The sequence below is a fragment of the Culex pipiens genome, chromosome 1 (assembly GCF_016801865.2).
Source record: "Culex pipiens pallens isolate TS chromosome 1, TS_CPP_V2, whole genome shotgun sequence".
In the NCBI taxonomy this organism is placed as follows: Eukaryota; Metazoa; Arthropoda; class Insecta; order Diptera; family Culicidae; genus Culex; species Culex pipiens.
Window position 1 is genome coordinate 71,685,801 of NC_068937.1, and position 18,931 is coordinate 71,704,731.

Here is an 18,931-nt window from a genome sequence, read left to right on the forward strand (position 1 = left end):
TGTGGAAAATTTTCTAAGTCAGGATGGCACATTTTGGTATTATTTTGTTATTAAAGTGTTTTATCAAATTCCTCTGAAACTATGGGAAAATTTTTACCAATTTTGACAAAATAATTAACTTTGCGCTAAAATGATGTCTCAAAGCGAATGCTTTCATTGAAAACCGGAAATTTCAAACTTGATTTTAAACATTTTTGATATAATGAAGAAATGACTTGAAATTGTGGAAAATTTTCTAAGTCATGATGATTTTGGTATTATTTTGGTATTGAAAGGTTTCATCAATTTTCTCTGAAACTATGAGAAATTTTTTAAAAATTTTGACGAGTTAATTAATTTTGCGCTAAAATTACTTGAAACCCAAAAATGTTATTTAAAGCTGATTTAATTTTTTTTTTGTGATATACCCACTAATATTTTTTTCAAAAACGTTGAAATTTCTCTAAGTTGGGATAACCAAATACTTTGAAAAACGAGTCAATCAACAGATTATTGAATTTTGGTGAATTTCAATCCAGTTTCATTTCAATAATACTTATTTTTCAATCTTGTTATTTTTCAATAGCTTCAAGAACTTCAAGCACAGGCCGTTCATCAATGACAAATGCATTCGGTGTGGTGAAGAATATCACTAAGAACAACATGGAATCATCAGGTGAGTAGATCTGGCTGTTGCATATGGATCATTACCGTTTTTTCACTAACACTAACACTGTTGCACTAAAAATGGTATGAAAATACCAAATTTTGGTATTACTTGTGCAAATACCAGCGACCAAAATGTGCCCTTGGTTGCCCAGTAATAGATGGTAAAATACCATGAAATCATACCAAAATCATGTATGTGAAAGACCACAGGAATACCAAAATATGATTTTCCAAGGGCGCGGGAATATCTAAAATTAAAACCATGGCAATACCAAGTTTTGGTATACAAGCAATGTTCACAAATCCAGAAGACCTCAACTTGGTATTGAAATGGTTTTATTTTGAGGTATTATTTTACCCTTGGAATAACATGGTTTGGTATTGTTGTGCCCTTCCACATACAAGATTTTGGTATGATTTCATGGTATGTTACCATCTATTACTGGGCAACCAAGGGCACATTTTGGTCGCTGTTATTTGCCCAAGTAATACCAAAATTTGGTATTCCCGTGTTATTTACCCCTGCTCGGGGACTACGGACGTAGTCAGTGACGCTCCTTCCAGGATGTTCCTCGCCTGAGCGTCAACTGAAGAGATATCATCAGAATCATTCGCACTTGGCCTGCATTCCCTTTAAACATCATTTTAGCGCAAAATTAATTATTTTGTCAAAATTGGTCAAAATTTTCCCATAGTTTCAGAGGAATTTGATAAAACACTTTAATACCAAAAGAATACCAATATGTGGTGTTCGACCATTGACAAATTCTGCAATTTTGCAATATCAAAACAATACCTTTAATTGGTATGATAGCACATTTTGCTCTTGCATAATCCTTAAGACAAATTTTAAAGGGTCCAGGAATACCAAAATTTGGTATTGATACCAAAGAAAGGTATTATTACGCATTTCCCTTGTTATTTACCCATGCTTGGGTTGTTGTTCTTCAGCTTCTTGATGGCATCCGTAACTTCCCTCATTGTGGGTGCTGGCTGTGTGCTGGTGTGCGGAGTGTGCGAGCTGGTGTAGTGTCGCGCTCCGGCCGGTCCGTCGATTTTATCGCGAAAATCGTTGTCAGCCGGGACATCGCGGCGTGAAATTCCGTTAAGACTCTCCGGAACCTGCAGTGAACCGGTGGACATTAAAAGCAGTGCTCGACGATCGCGTATCCGTCCTAATTCTCGCGAGTTTTTTGTGCCGATTTGCGGATTAAATCGAGCCATAACAAGAACAATAAAGTGCTTCCCGCGTGGCAAGTACAATACCGTCGTCGTCGTCGCCTTCGTTCTTTCGCACCGCGATTGTGTTGTGTGCTGGTATCGTCGTCGTCGTGAACGAGCTAGGTGTAGTGCTGCTTGGAAGTGTGGAAGAAATTTCGACACGCACAGTGGGTCGGAGTGAAAAAAGTGTGCGGCAAAATAAAATCAACAAAAAGTTTTTGAAAATTTAAGGGTGCACAGCAACCAAAGAAGTTGTTGTCTTCTTATTCCAAATTTGTCAAACTTACGGACCCAATCCTGAAAGAATCTGATTGTCAAAATGGTCAAACTTTATTGTAAATAACTTTGAAGACTGTAATTTAGGGGATGAATAAAAAATCATATCGATAGTTCCCGTATTTTTGAAGATACTAAAATGTCTGTAACAGAAATCTGGGTGCAAAAGCGATGGTTGATGTGTACCGTTAAAAGATTTTTTTTTGTGCTAAAGTAGAGTGAATTAAATCATCCAGATCGTACGTGCACGCCCCCCCCCCCCCTCCACCCCGTTTTTGGGTGACTGTACCCCAGGTTAGGGGCGGCCCAAAACAATCGGGGTTTCGACTCTTTCTACCCGTGAGCGGCTGTTCCCAGGTTAGGGGCGGCTCCTATAGAGGCGAGTGAACCCCCCCCCCCCCTTCGAGCGTCTGTTTCCCAGGTTAGGGGCGGCTCAAGGAAACCGGTGTCCTGCTCCATCGTTGAGGTAAGCGTCTGTTCTCCAGGTTAGGGGCGGCTTACAGCAGATAGAGTTAGGACCCCCCCACCTCGAGCGCCTGTTCCCCAGGTTAGGGGCGGCTCGGAACAGCGTCTGTTCCCCAGGTTAGGGGCGGCTGACTAACAGTCCCAGTGCCAGGGTGGGACTCTAAACAGTCCTGGTACGACGGTCCTCCGGCGAGACAGGGGGTTGGTGATGGCTACACGCACCCGCCGTAAAACAGTAGTGCAGAGAGCTCCAGATGCGAGCCGATCCAATCGCCGACCCGATTTTCGGGGATCCAGGGATTGGAAACTCGGGACGTGGAAGTGCAGGTCTCTCAACTTCGATGGGAGCGACCGCATTCTTTCCAACGAATTGCGGGTCCGCGGTCTCGAAGTCGTGGCGCTGCAGGAGGTGTGCTGGACGGGGAAGGACCACCGAGAGTACGGGGGTTATACTATGTATTGGAGCGGCGGCAATACACACGAGCTGGGGACAGCTTTTATAGTGTTGGGCGAAATGTCGAAGCGCGTGATTGGTTGGTGGCCAGTCAACGACAGAATGTGCCGGTTGAGAATCAAGGGCCGATTCTTCAACCTGAGCATCATCAACGTGCACAGCCCGCACATGGGAAGCGACGCCGATGACAAGGACGCTTTCTACGAGCTTCTTGACCGCGAGTACAGGAAGTGTCCAAAACACGACGTCAAGATTGTCATCGGCGACTTAAACGCTCAAGTCGGCCAGGAGGAGGAGTTTAGACCGGTTATTGGGAGGTTCAGCGCCCACCAGCAGACGAACGAGAACGGCCTACGACTCATCGATTTCGCTACCTCCCGAATCATGGCCATACGTAGTACCTTCTTCCAGCACACCTCCCTATACAAGTACACCTGGAGATCACCAAACGACACGGAGACGCAAATCGACCATGTTCTCATCGATGGTCGGCACTTCTCGGACATAATCGACGTCAGAACCTACCGTGGCGCGGACATCGACTCGGACCACTACCTGGTGGTGGCAAAGCTGCGCCAACGCCTGTCTGAGGTCAACAAGATCCAGTACCGTCGCCCGCAGCGGTATAACCTGGAGCGACTCAAGGACCGTGAGGTCGCTACCCAGTACGCGCGGGAACTCGAAGCTGCGTTGCCTGACGAGGGTGAGCTCGCCGAAGCCCCCCTGGAGGCCTGCTGGAGCCATATGGAAGCAGCCATCAACGCAGCAGCATCGAGCGCCATCGGGTACGTGGACCGAGTTCGACGGAACGGCTGGTTCGACGAAGAATGTCAGGCGATTTGGGACGAGAAGAAAGCAGCGCGGGACAAGTGGCTGCTGCACAACACCCGTGGGAACAAGGAGTCGTACAAACAGTTGCGAAGACAGCAAACCCATCTCTTTCGGGACAAGAAGCGCCGCCTGGAAGAGTTGGAGTGCCAGGACATGGAACAGCTGTATCGCTCCAACGAAACGCGCAAGTTCTACAAGAAACTTAGTCAATCCCGGACTGGCTTCATGCCGCGAGCCGAAATGTGCCGGGATAAGGACGGGGGAATCTTGACGGACGAGCGTGAGGTGATCAAAAGGTGGAAGCAGCACTTCGACGAACACCTGAACGGCCCAGAGGCGGAGTACCAGGGCGACGGGGGAAACGACGTCAGCGGTATGGTGGACGGCGAGGACGAGCCAGCACCCACGATGAGGGAAGTTAAGGATGCCATCAAGAAGCTGAAGAACAACAAAGCAGCGGGTAAGGATGGTATCGGTGCTGAACTCATCAAGATGGGCCCGGACAAGCTGGCGGCCTGTCTACACCGGCTGATAGGTCTGGGACACAGAACAGCTACCGGAGGAGTGGAAAGAGGGAGTAATATGCCCGATTTACAAGAAGGGGGACAAGTTGGAATGTGAGAACTATCGAGCCATCACTATTCTCAACGTGGCCTACAAAGTGCTGTCTCAGATCATTTTCTGTCGTCTGTCGGAGCGAGCAAAGGATTTTGTTGGTACGTACCAAGCCGGTTTTGTGGAGGGGAAATCGACGACGGACCAAATCTTTTTGCTGCGCCAAATCCTCCAAAAATGTCGCGAGTACCAGATCCCGACGCACCACCTGTTCATCGATTTCAAAGCCGCGTACGACTCGGTCGATCGCGAAGAGCTATGGAAGATCATTAGGCTTAGTGATTTTTCACGCATGAAAATTGCAAATTTCACGGGGACCTAAATTTCAAAACACCAAATTTCACGCAAATTTCGCGGAACGTGAAAAATGTTAAAATAACTCTGACAATCTTCTGTTTAAATCACAGAAACTACTTGTTATGCTTCATTTTATATTATTATTCAATAAACTAAAAAAAACTTCACTAAATTTGAACGTGACACAAAACCAAAATTCTCCTCACTATCAAAAAAGGTTCCACCTGATTTATGGATGAGCTCTTTATATTTTTTGAAACAAAATGTAGGGTATGCATTTTCTTCTACCCATTACTGAACTGCTTTTTTTAAATATTCGACTAGTAAACTGCCGCTCCAATCTAGTCCGTCCCATATGTAAAAAGTGAGTGCTGAGATAACGCTGTGAGAAGCCCAAAAAAAAGTCTACCATTTTTCCCATTCTAAACAAACAATTTCCATATAATTTTTTAAACAGTTATTTCAATATCAGTCTAAAGAATACCACTACCATAAATTTGATTTTTAAAACTTAAAATTTGGAGGTAAATTCGTGAAATTTTCAGCAAGAGACCGACTTGACTTTATTTGTCCATGATGGTGATGGTATCAAGGTAGGCTTGAACATTTACAACAGAAATTTACCTGTCATTTGTTGATTTGTTTTGGTAGATTTTCAAGTAATTTTTATTAAATGATCTAAAAGTTTGTTTGTTTCAGGTTAGTCTTATCGAATAGTTTTAGTAAAATTCCTAGGTATGAAACTTTAAACGGCGACGAGACGAGCAATTTCTTTTGCTGCAAAGTAGAAGATATTTGAATGCAAGTCTCAGCATATGGAACCCACGAAATTGAGTTATCCACAATCTGCGTTGGAAGGCAATCTCATCCAGAACCGGGATCAAGGGAATTCAACCAAGAAGTAACAGAACTGTTTTTTTTTAATATTAGTTACAATGGTATGTACTTTCTTTCCTGGCCGTGGTTGTCCCTCGCATGAGAAAAAAAGGCAGAATAGGTAACTTATTTTGCGCTTCAAAATTCTTAAACATTAATTAATTATCAACAATTTAAGATTTTTTTAAGTTCAACAGGCTCTTAGAGACATAGTCTGTGTATTATTTAAATTATTAAATATTTATATTATCGATTTGAGAGACATTTCTATAAAAGAACTGACTTGCCTTTATTTTGCATATGGGACAGCACAATAGTCATTTTTATTTTGGAATTTTTAGAACAAACATGACTTTTTTATTAAATAGGCTTGAAGTAGATGTTATAACAAGACTTTTGTCAGGTTTATCTCAAAATCGACAAAAATACATATGGGACGGACTTGATTGGAGCGGCAGTAAAAGTTTTCGCTGACTGGCATTTTATTAAATTTCATATCAAAGCAAGATTAAACAATATTGATCAGCCAAAATGAGTAAAATTATCGGATTTTTTTGCGACAGTAAGGCCGTTGCAAATATTTTATGAAGTTTAGGTCCCTCGACTCTGGCCATAGTCGAGAGGGGAAGGGGGGGCCAAAAAAATATAAAAATATAAATAACTAGCCTTTGTAATAACATTTGAATAAAAAAAGTGTTTTAAAATGCATTTTACACCTGCCCAGTTTATTTGCAATCATTAGTTTTCAAAATATCAGAGTATTGAAGAAATTTTTTTTTCGCCGAAAAAAAAACTTTTTGCGGTGCTGTACATTGGAATTTCACAAAAATTGAAAAAAAAAACTGATCGATCTCAGACAACAAAATATGATTTAAAACGCGGAAAAATGCGTTAAAAATTGTTTCCAGTTGATTAGATGTTTCCTTTAAAAATTTGAAGTTATTTGATAAAAATATTTATTTGTGTATTCAAAGAAATATCGTTACAATTTCTCATAAAACATACAATTTCACGGGATTTCGCGGAAAAAGCAAAATTTCACGGATTTCACGCTGTCCGCGAAATCGTGAAATTTCACTAACCCTAAAGATCATGTACGAGAACGGCTTTCCTGGGAAGCTGATCAGACTGGTGAAATCGACGATGGACGGGGCACGGTGCAGCGTGAAGATTTCGGGTGCTATGTCCGACCCGATCGAATCGCGCAAGGGACTGCGACAAGGCGACGGTATCTCCGGCCTCTGTTTCAACATTGGGCTTGAAGGTGTGATGAGGCGGGCGGGCTTCAACATGCGGGGCACGATCATCAACCGGTCCAACCAGTTCATCTGCTATGCCGACGACATGGACATTGTCGGCAGAACGTTCGAGGATGTGGCCAGGCGGTACACCGAATTGAAGCGTGAAGCGGATAAGGTTGGATTGAAGGTGAATATTGCGAAGACGAAGTATCTGCTGGCAGGAGGAACCGAGTCCCTTAGGACTCGCATAGGACCGAGCGTGACGATCGACGGCGACGAGTTCGAGGTTGTGGAGGAGTTTGTGTACCTCGGATCGTTGGTTACGTCGGACAACAACTGCAGCAGAGAAATTCGGAGGCGCATCATCACCGGTAGTCGTGCCAACTACGGACTCCACAAAACCTTACGGTCTGGTCACCTTTCCCGGCGTACAAAGTGCACCATGTACGAAACGCTGATAAGACCCGTCGTCCTCTACACCTCTACGGGCACGAGACGTGGACGATGCTCGAGGAGGACCTGCAAGCGCTTGAAGTTTTCGAGCGACGAGTGCTTAGGACTATCTTTGGCGGCGTGCGTGTGAACACTGTATGGAGGAGAAGGATGAACCACGAGCTGGCGCAACTCTACGGCAAGCCAAGTATTCGGAAGCAAGCCAAGTAGGTCGCCAAGGCTGGCCGGATCCGGTGGGCCGGACACGTCGCAAGAATGCCGGACGCGCTGGATGCGCGCCAACCGAACCAGACTATCAATCCGGTGAAGTTGGTGTTTAATTCGGAGCCGGTTGGAACGCGGCGGAAGGGGGCGCAACGTGCAAGGTGGTTGAACCAGGTGGAGGAAGATCTGGAAAGTGTGGGAGTTTCGCAGCGGAATTGGAGAGTAGCAGCCCAGGACCGAGTTAGATGGCAACGCATCTGGAGACAGCTCATTACCCGGAGGTTGTACGAGCAGTAAAAGTAAAAAAAGTAAAAGTAAAGGTGCTGGCTCGTCCTCACCGTCCACCATACCGCTGATGTCGTTTCCCCCGGTACTCCGCTTCTGGGCCGTTCAGGTGTTCGTCGAAGTGCTGCTTCCACCTTTCGATCACTTCGCGCTCATCCGTCAAGATGTCTCCGTCCTTATCCCGGCACATTTCGGCTCGCGGCATGAAGCGGGTACATCTTTTATGTCAGAAAAAGGTATAATTTTACCTCTGGAAATGTGTAATTTTAACATTTTTCTGGTGTAATGTCACTTTTTCAGTCTAAATTGGAAGCAAACTGTGCCTGTGGTCGGACGCGTTTTTTGTTTGCTGTCATTTTTGACCTCCCGTTTATCTTTGAAATTTTCTTTAAAATGTGCGAAATTACCCAAGTAACCATCCAGCACTAAAAGTAGTGATTGATCAGCACTAACAGCGCTTTACCTGCAGTGAATAACAGCTGAAGTGTTTTCAAAATTGTTGGAAAAGCGCTTTTACAGCTGATTTGCAGCTGAGTTTGGACTTTATATTTCTGTTTTAGAGCTAGGCCCCTACTGTTTTGGATCCGGCCCTGCAAAACGTCAAAAAAAATTATGAGATTCAAAAATGTTGTCATCTCTTTCTCTCTCGTCCTCCTACCCCAGTTCTATTTTCGGTTTGTTTACAACATCTTTACCGACATCGCTGATGGGAGGAAATTGCTGAGAGGGTGGAACAATTTATTTGATGAAATGCTTGGTGATGGAGTCTTGATGCCAGGAACGGGGTTGTTGATGTTTTCGTTGGTCCATGCGCGCTTGCCGGCTCGCCTTAATAAGCGGTGGGATGCAGGCGTAGTTTTTGCAGTGTTTGTAAGTTGCGTTTCGTACTAAAATGTGCATCTCACTTTTGCTCGAGACAAATTAATCAAAAATTTAGGAAAATCCTACAAATCGCACTCAAAATCCAGTTGTTCTCTAAATTTCCGTCACACAATGTCATTAATCGGTGGATTATTTAATTTGGAAAAAAAACACAGGCCCAAAATCAGACATACGTAATTATCGCGGAATTGCCCTTTTGTCTTGCATTCCAAAACTTTTCGAATCTATTATAAATGAAAAAATCTTTCAGCAAGTAAAAAACCGCATCACATGTAAACAGAACGGCTTTTTTAAAGGCCGCTCTACTAGCACCAACCTTTTAGAATTTGGAAATTTTACACTGAATGCAATGCATAATCGCAATTTCGTAGAAGCAATTTACACAGACTTTAGTAAGGCATTTGACAGAATCGACATACCATTATTAATCTTCAAACTGCAGAAAATTGGAATTCAACCGAATCTTTTGGAATGGCTTAAGTCATATTTGACTAAGCGCGAACAAATTGTTCGCTTCCAAAATGTACTATCGGAATCAATTCACGTCACCTCTGGGGTTCCGCAAGGATCCCATCTAGGACCTCTTCTTTTCATCTTGTATGTAAACGACATTTCCTTCATTCTTAAAAAAATTAACGTACTTGTATATGCAGACGACATGAAATTGTATATGGAAATAGGAAATGCCAATGACAGTCATGTATTCCAAAACGAAATTAATCTTTTCTACACATGGTGTAGTAAAAGCCTACTCCAATTGAATGTAAAGAAATGTAATTCCATTGCCTTCAGCAGAAAACATGAAACACCAAACATAACAGTATTATTAGGAAACCAACCAGTAGAAAAATGCAAAGTAGTACGTGATCTAGGTGTCATCCTAGACTCACAACTAACTTTTGTAGAACACTATAACACAATAATAAACAAGGCAAAAAGTACATTAGGCTTTATAAAGCGCTTTGCATTCAACTTCCAGGACCCGTATACTATTAAATTACTCTATATAACGTATGTCAGGCCACTCTTGGAATACTGTAGTATCGTCTGGAATCCATACTATGCCGTACACCAAGCACGTATTGAATCTGTCCAAAAACAATTCTTACTGTACGCACTACGTAAACTTAACTGGACTGCATTTCCTCTCCCATCGTATGAAGCACGCTGCATGCTCATAAACATACAATCATTACAAGAACGTCGTAAATTTGCCATGCTCTCTTTCATCAACGACATTATTTCTCAACGCATACAGTCAGCAGCATTATTTTCAGTAATACGCAATAGTATTCATGAACCAAGCCGTACTCTTAGACATTCACAACTTTTTAGAATAACTGCATACACGACAAATTATTTAAAAAAATCGCCATTAAATCAAATGATGAGCTTTTATAATGAAAATTCACAGTACATACATTTCGACATGTCTAAACCGGAACTACGAAAAAATCTGTACAATAGAAATAATATCTAGTATGTAAGAAAATTGTAAGTAGTCTACATAAGCTTGACGAATAAACAATAAAAAAAAATAATATGTTTGGGTTAAAATGTTTATTATTTGAGCTTATTTCATAATCACACGCAAGTTGACATCTTTTCACCAAAATTATCAGAATGAGGTGGGCTTTCTAGCAATTTCGGCCCCGGGGCAGCTGGAGGTCCGCTAGTACATACCTCCGTTAAAATCTGGAAAATTCCCTATTTTGGAAGTCCTTAGAACGGGTGCTTTTTCCTATGCTTTGCACGCCATAGATGCTACAAATTGGTGGTTTTGTGCGTCCTGGAAGATATAAATTTATCAATCAATTATTGCAAACTGTTTACTCTGCTGTATACTTACAAAAATAGAAAAAAAAAACCTTCCAGCTGCAATTTCACAGAGCACGATTTTTATCGCCATGTTGATTTCGGTGTGTTTGCTTTTCGAGTAAGTGGAGTGAGCGAGAGTTTTGTGGCATTTTGTTGTTACTCGCTCTCTTTCACTCTCACTCAAACCGGTAACCGTGTTGCCAGTTTTTTGAAAAAAATCATAACAGTGTTGCTAGTGACTGCTGGAAATCAGCTCTATTTTAGCTGTTGTCCGTGGGAATAGGATGCATGATCAAGCACACTAAGGAAATCCCCTCTCTCTCCGCTGCGGCTTCAAATCGCTCCGCGCCTGTTGTTAGTCATCCTTACCCGGCGCACAGAGATCGAGTTGGGGGTTTCCGACCTGGCTTCTCAGGCAAGTATTCATGTTGTCCCAGTAATTCCCCACTTGATAAAAGTTGGGTTTCCAGCGAATCATCCTCACGCCAGCCACTGCAGAACTCAATCCTAGGGATTCCATCAGCCCGGTCGAAGTCTGTACGCAACTTTTCGGATTACGGGGGAGCCCTTGCCCCCCCCTACCACACTCCAGCTATCTGGCCCGGCTATTGTCAGCAACCTTATCGACAGCGCGGAAGTCTCCAGACGCATCTCTGTTGCACCGAATTCCATCGACGAGACTGCTTCTCCAGGACGCTTCTTGCTAAGTACCGTGGGAGCCCTCAACTCTCCCGCCGCAGCCGATACCATCGCAGAGCCAGCCATATCGAAGACCCAACTTGCTGGCCATTTAAGTTGTCCTAGTGATGTGTGCGGGTACGGCGTCGTCCTAGTGATACGGGTGCGGGTACCCAAATCTTCAGCACGGGCAAGTACACACGTTTCGGAACCTTTCCTCTCGTTGATGATCACCCGCATTCCAGCTCCGACCGAAGACATTCACCCGCTCGCGCTGCTGCGCTACTTCACTCGGGACGCCAGATACAAAGTCCTGTGGAAGCCCCCGAACGACCCGTCGCAGTCCTGCCGCATTTCAACGCTCAGCAAAGCCGTCCCGAACCTGCGTACGGCCATCGTGAGGGGGTCTTCCAACGGCAACTCTCAGGCGAGTACCCCGTTCTTGAACATTTGTCCCGCGCTGATGATCTGTTGGTTTCCAGTACCTCCCTAAGGACTACATCAGCGGCTGAAGCTCCTAATCGGTTGGACACGCAGCGCGCTCTGAGCTTCTACTATCAAAACGTAAGGGGACTTCGTACAAAAATCGACGATCTGTTCCTGGCTGTGATCGATTGCGATTATGATGTCATCGTTCTTACGGAGACCTGGCTAGACGATGAAATCTTTTCGCCCCAGTTGTTCGGGACTGGCTATGTAGTCTACCGCAACGATCGAGACACTGTTCGTACTGGAAAGAAAACTGGCGGTGGAATCTGCATCGCTGTCTCGAAAAAGTTTGAAAAAAAAAAATCAAATTATTCGCTCTACAGCATTGCCTTGGCGGTCTCAATTGCGAGATTCCTACTCGAAACTAGGTGTCCGAAGGCTTGATTGTTGAGGCAATTGCAAACCTCTTTTTACACCTTAGCTTCCATCCACCCCGGGATTCGAACTGACGACCTTTGGATTGTGAGTCCAACTGCCTACCAGCGACTCCACCGAGGCAGGACCCAGGGAGACGACTCCTACACCTGGACTGAGCTAACGACCTAACCTCTAGGTTAGACCTGTGACCAACATTTACTTCCCTTCCGACGGAAGGCGTGATCAGACAAATCTCGTCTCAAAATTTGCCACCGGGACCTTCTGGGATCAAACCCAGGCCGACTGGGTGAGAGGCAACCACGCTTACCCCTACACCACGGTCCCGGTTTGAATTTGAAAAAAAAAGTTTGATTCAACCGAATTTCCTGTTCCGACGGATGCTAGCAGCCTCGAACAGCTTTGGGTTGTCATCAATGGCGTCGCAGATCAGAAGCTGTACGTCGGCTCCGTCTACATCAGCCCGGATCTTGCCAGAAATTCAGCAGTTATTGAGTCGCACTTTAACTCGGCCTCCGCTGTGGCCGAAGCGATGCGTCCGAACGATTTGCACCTGCTTCTCGGCGATTACAACCAACCTAAAATAACTTGGACAAAATTCAACTCGAGACACGCGCACCCCAGTTCTTCGTCTGCATCTTATCCGCTTTCCAGTTCTACACTACTCGACGGCATGGCACTGCTTGGAATGAAACAGTTGAATGATGTTAGCAACAACTTAAATCGCACACTTGATTTGGTGCTCATAGATGACGATTCTGTAAACTACTGCTCTGTCGCTGAGGCCCCGGAAGCGCTGCTTAGAATCGACCCGCCACATCCCCCACTGGAGGTAACTGTTTCGCTGAGGATGCCAGTGCCGTTCATCGACGAACCTGATACCCGATCTTACAACTTCTATAAGGCGGATTTTCCCGCCCTCAATCGCGCACTTCTCGGAGTAAACTGGAATGCCCTCAATGAAATGCAGAATGTGGATGAAGCTGTGGCATTCTTCAACTCTACACTGAAAACCGCCTTCAGAGATCACGTTCCAACTCGTGCACCCCCTCGGAAACCTCCCTGGTCCAATGATCGCATGAAAAAACTGAAACGACGGCGTGCCGCTGCTTTGAGGAAGTATTCAGCTAGACGGAATCCTGTAACCCATCGCGCCTTCCGTCTCGCCAGCAAACGTTACACGCACTACAAAAGACACCGTTATGGAATCCATGTTCGCCGTACTCAAGAGAATCTGAAACGTAATCCAAAACTTTTCTGGTCTTTTGTGAACGAGAAACGCAAAGAAACCGGGCTCCCAGCTAAAATGTTCCTCGGCGAAGCTAACTCTACTTCCACGGAGGAGACGTGCACTTTTTGAGCGTATTTCGTCCATCGCCTGCAACTCCGGATCAAGTGCGCAGCGCACTCCGCGCTGTCCCCGCAGACGCACTTCACCTGAGCGCTGTACCAATCACGGAGGAGGACGTACGAATGGCGATCGCAAAGCTGACCTGACGGAATCCCATCAATTGTGCTGAAATCCTGTGCTGTCGCCGTCACAAAACCGTTGCAGCGAATTTTCAACCTGTCCATACAATCCGAAACCTTCCCAAATTGCTGGAAATCATCGTACATGTTCCCAATCTTTAAGAAAGGGGATAAGCGGGACGTTTCCAATTACCGGGGAATAACATCTCTTTGTGCCGGTTCCAAACTGATGGAAATCATCGTAAACACGTTCCTGATAAACGCAACGAAGGGTTACATCTCAACAGCACAGCACGGGTTCTTTTCGGGACGCTCGACAAGTACAAACTTAGTCGACTTCATCTCATTCTGCAAACGAAACATGGAAGGCGGAGGACAAGTGGATGTTGTTTACACCGACCTTAAGGCTGCGTTCGACAGGATCGACCACCGCATCTTACTCGCCAAGCTCGACCACCTTGGCGTTTCATGCAAAGTCGTCAACTGGGTTGCATCGTACCTGACTGGCAGAACACTCTCGGTCAAAATCGGTGCTTCCGAATCAGTTCCGTTCTGTATGACGTCTGGCGTTCCTCAAGGGAGTAATATAGGACCAAGCTTCTTCTCTGTCTACTACAACGACGTTACCTTTGTGCTCCCACCCGGAAGCAGAATTCTCTACGCCGACGACCTAAAGATTTACCAGCCAATTCACAACGTAGTAGTTTCGTGATCCTGCCTGCCTACGAGCTCTTTACTACGCACTCGTTCGTTCTCACCTCGAGACTGCTGTGGTGGCTTGGAGCCTGCACACTGATGAATGGGTGACTAGAATCGAGTCGGCACAGAGGAAGTTCACAAGATTCGCAATGCGCTTCCACTCATGGCCTGATCAAGCTGTAGCGCCATCCTACGAACAACGCTGTGAGGCTCTAGGGATGGAAACATTCTCTAAGAGAAGGCAGTTCTTGCGGGCGGCTTTCTTGGGGAAACTGTTATTAGGTGCCATCGACGCTCCTAACATCCTCGCCAGGATCAACTTCAACGTCATCCCGCGGCCGCTCAGAACGTGGAACGCACTCCGCCTAGACTTTCATCGTACTCAATATGGACAGCAGGAACCTATCCGGGCGATGTGTGACGTTTTCAATGATTTTGACGATTTATTTGATTACTCGATGTCTGTAGATTCCTTTATTTCTAACTTACGCCGTACTATTTTTGTTTAGATCTAAGTTTATATTGTATCTCGTGAAATGTATTGACCATGTTTAAAAGACGGTGGGTTTTATGCCTATTCGAGAGTGGCGAATTTAGCGATCCAACTCGAACGGGCTTTTACCACCCAGTCCATTAAGACATAAATGTCGGATGGACAATAAAATAAAAATAACAAATAACAAATGAAAGAGGTAATATTCAACCTTCCAAAATAACAGCTTCCAAATTTTAATTATTTTTTACTGTGTAGGATCCGGTTTCAGAATCTTGAAGTTTTGACTTGTTTCTATGGTATGCCTCTTGCACAAACGGTTCAAACGGATATATACAAGAGATGTCATGTTTCAATCATGCTTAAACATATCAGAACTCATAGTTTTTGCTGATACGCGTCGAATGAAGTCATGATGATCGATATCCATAATAAAATAGAGACTTAATGAATGATTGAAGAAATTAAAGTTGAATTTATTTGTTTGTTTGTTTGTTTGTTTGTTTGTTTGTTTGTTTGTTTGTTTGTTTGTTTGTTTGTTTGTTTGTTTGTTTGTTTGTTTGTTTGTTTGTTTGTTTGTTTGTTTGTTTGTTTGTTTGTTTGTTTGTTTGTTTGTTTGTTTGTTTGTTTGTTTGTTTGTTTGTTTGTTTGTTTGTTTGTTTGTTTGATTGATTGTTTCGCGACTGAGAATACTTGACTTAACAATATAAAATGGCTCTAACATTTCGAAAGAAAATAAATGTTTACCTCGTTAAATATCAGTATAATTCCTGATAACTACCCAAGTAACCAAACAGCACTAAAACAAGTCAGTGTTCAGCACTACAAGTGCTTTACCAGCTGTGGATTATTGCTAACAAGTTTAGATATATGCACTAAAAGCACTTTTACAGCTGATTTGCAGTCGGTTTTGGACTTTATATTTCTGATTTCCAGCTAGCCTCTACTGTTGTTGATCCAACTTTGCACAAAATGTCAAAAAAAAAAGAGAGAATCTAAAATGTTGCTCTCTCTTTTTTGTCCACCCCTCTTCTGAGCTATTTTTGATTACCACGTTATCGACTCAGCTGACCGAGTGGGGAAGAGTTGATTTTTTTGAGTGAAAGGTAGATGTTTGTTTGAGACGTAATGCCAGTAGCTTGAGGATGCCACCGTTGAGTGGAGTTTTCTGAGCCTTTATCCAACCTTTATCCATTCGCCCAATTAGGAGGTAGCTTTCCGCAGCTGTTTTCAAACCAACAAATGCTTGTACTTTGCATGATACCTAAATTAACTCTGTGGTATTTGCTCCGTCAGACTCTGCTGGGGCAGGTTCCTCCTATATGACCAGTAACCACGGCGAATTCTGAAGAATTGTAGGTTTGCTTTAGACACCGAAGTGGCCCGAAAAATGTCAACCTTTAGGCCAACCTACATTTTCAGAAGGAGTGATTCTCTTTTATAGTAATCGCAACATTAATCCTCATTTTGTTTTTTCAACTCTTTCGAAAAATTTCGATAAAGACTGAAAAAATCAACAGTTGCAGGTGCTAGATTAAATTTTCAAAACAACCTATCCCTCATGGGTTTCCTATGCAGATAGGGCCTTTTGAAAATTTAATCGAGAAATCACGATGAGTCTAAGCCACCAACTGACAGTGGTTTTTTCTCCGCTGATTTGTGATGGTTGTTCTGGTTGAAGGAATGAGCGAGTAAGAAATGTTTTTATTTTCGTCTGTTTCAGTCTCTCTCTTTCACACCTCACCTCTGATGTCGTTCATTCGGACTGTTTTGTGCAGTGATTGGATGGTCCAACGTTCCGCCACTGTAGGCCATCATGATTTTGGAAGTGGCACTATCTAGGCGGATGTTGCACACCCTAGCTCTTTTCAACGTATTTTAGTTTGAATATTTACACACGTTTTTCAATGCTGTTTGTTCAATGATGTACATAAGTTATACACTCAACCCACGGTGGTTGGTCACTTTTTCGTTTGACACTTTTTTAGTTTGTACCCCGTTGGTTGGTCAAAGTCAAACTAAAAAGTGACGAACTGACACTTTTCATACGGCGCTCACACACACTATCAAAAGAAACGTTTGGTAGTGTGTGTGAACTCCGTGTAAAAGGGGTGTCAAACTAAAAAGTGACCTCGTTCGTTTGACAACAGTTGGTGTCAAACCATCGGGGTTTGAGTGTAGAACGTCCATGATCGAAGGGGAGATTTCACGAAATTGATAACGCCGATGTGGTTAGTTCACGAGGTGGTCACTCCAAATATATTGCATTTATTTCATAAGTTAATCCGTATGTGCATCCATATTTACGTGCATACCCCATTCCTCTATGAATTTAATTTCAGTGTTTTTCACAGTTGTCATCGCAATCGCGCGCACTGTTTACAAACAACAAAAAAATCAATCTGTTTCTATTACATTTCCCGGCCGGGAGATTCGCTGGCGCTCTATTATCATCTGGAATTCCATGGACCAGCAGCTTCGTCGTAGTAAATCCGTATTTTCCATTGTTTTGTGTTGAATTTAGTGCGGGTTCCGGACTCAGTAAGGCACCAGCAAGCGAGATGGTGGTAACCCAGGAGGACAAGTCATTCGAGCTGCTGGACGTGGACCCTCAGGAGACGGAGGACGACGGGGCGGTGGTGGTGCTATACACCAAGCGGAAGGGCAAGCGCACCGTCATCAAGACTTCGACACAGCAGACGTACTTTTTGCCCGTGTTTGGCCTGGTTGAACCGGAGAAACTCAAGCCGGGTGATTTGGTGGGCGTAAATAAGGACTCGTACCTCATCCTGAAGACACTTCCGGCCGACCGAGCAGTATTCGGACATTGGCGGGTTGGACAGGCAAATCCAGAAATTGATTGAGGCCGTCGTGCTGTCGATGACGCTCAAGGACAAGTTCAAGAACCTGAGAATTCATCCACCAAAGTCGATCTTCCTGAAGCTGGCCGGCCTGTAGCTGGTGCAGATGTTCATCGGAGACGGTTCCAAGTTTGTCTGGGACGCGTACGCACTGGCGCAAAGTCCCCGGTGGTTACTTCCTGCAAGCATCTACGCTGCAGACCACTATGGGCCATCTCCATACAAACAGGCGGCCAAATTATTTTTTTGCTTTTTAAATGTTTTTTTGATACAAATTTAGGTAATTGTATGGTATTGAAATGATATACGTCGATTTTTATGACTTTTCATGTTTTTCAATAGTTGATTGTTTATAATAAATAGTCTTTTCATACATTTGCAAGTGAAACAGAATTGCATATATATTATATTGCAAGTTTATATTATTAAATTATGGATAAGCTCCCCCCCCCCCACTTTAAGGACACAACCCCTCCCTCCTCTTTCTTTCACCCCCCCCCCCTCTCCTCCTCCCCAACCAACAAATTTTTGTTAAGCGTAATAAATTCATTTTAAGTCAAATATTTATTATTTCCTGCTGTGTTTCTTTTTGTGAGTCCATGCCGTATAACTTGAGACCACCCCCCTCCCCCCCTCCCACCCTTATGGGCATAAATTGCGAATATTTTAATTGTTAAATCAAATAACAGAAAAAATAATTTTATCCAAAATATTAATTATGAAGTAAAACGATAAAATACAAACCATATTCTTAAAATTCATTTGATTATAGAGTTTGTGACAGCTTCAGGATATGTTAAAGGTACTTTTTATGATGTTTTGTACTAACCAACATAGAACTTAAATGTGGATCAGTTTCATGGATTGATCGCAGAAATTCATCATGCTAAGTCAACATTTTGCTGAATACTTTTTTCGGTATCAAACTGATGGTACGTTCGTTTGATGGCTAGTTCGGCACTGAGTGCCGCACTCAGAGCTGTCAAAGTGTTTTTTTGAAGAAACTCGCTCGAGTTCGGCACGAGTTTCACCGCCATCTTGGAACTGAAAGTGCGAGTGCCGCACTCGATTATTTTCTAGTTTCGTGCGAGTTTCTCGCACACCAACAAACGATGTTTGTAAACATCAAAATCAGCTGTTCATTCAAAACAAGCTGATTTTGTTGAAGTTTTCGATTCGAGGAATGATTCGCATGGAGAAACTTCGCGATTGGTGGACAAATCGGAAAATAATTGTATTTGGGTAAGTTTTACAACACACCATACACATTCTGAGTTGTTTAATAATTTTCATTATTACT

The 18,931-nt window shown here is 43.7% G+C and overlaps 1 protein-coding gene across 19 annotated transcripts in view; it reads left to right on the plus strand.

Annotated features, from left to right (window-relative positions):
- Positions 1-18,931, plus strand: part of LOC120429194 (armadillo-like helical domain-containing protein 3) — a 186,123-nt gene that overhangs the window by 44,111 nt on the left and 123,081 nt on the right. For 3 of the 19 annotated variants that reach the window (XR_008212297.1, XM_052709043.1, XM_052709046.1), the window contains one exon: positions 16,494-18,873. The exons of 14 other annotated variants lie outside the window; for them this stretch is intronic. Coding sequence is in view for 2 of the 5 variants with exons in the window: in XM_052709073.1 (XP_052565033.1) it covers positions 10,084-10,228 (145 nt within the window). In the remaining 3 variants the exon portion in view is untranslated. Of the gene's footprint in view, positions 1-8,529; positions 9,722-10,083; positions 14,955-16,493; positions 18,874-18,931 lie in introns of those variants that run through there. 2 more of the 19 variants (XM_052709073.1, XM_052709074.1) reach the window with 2 other exon arrangements.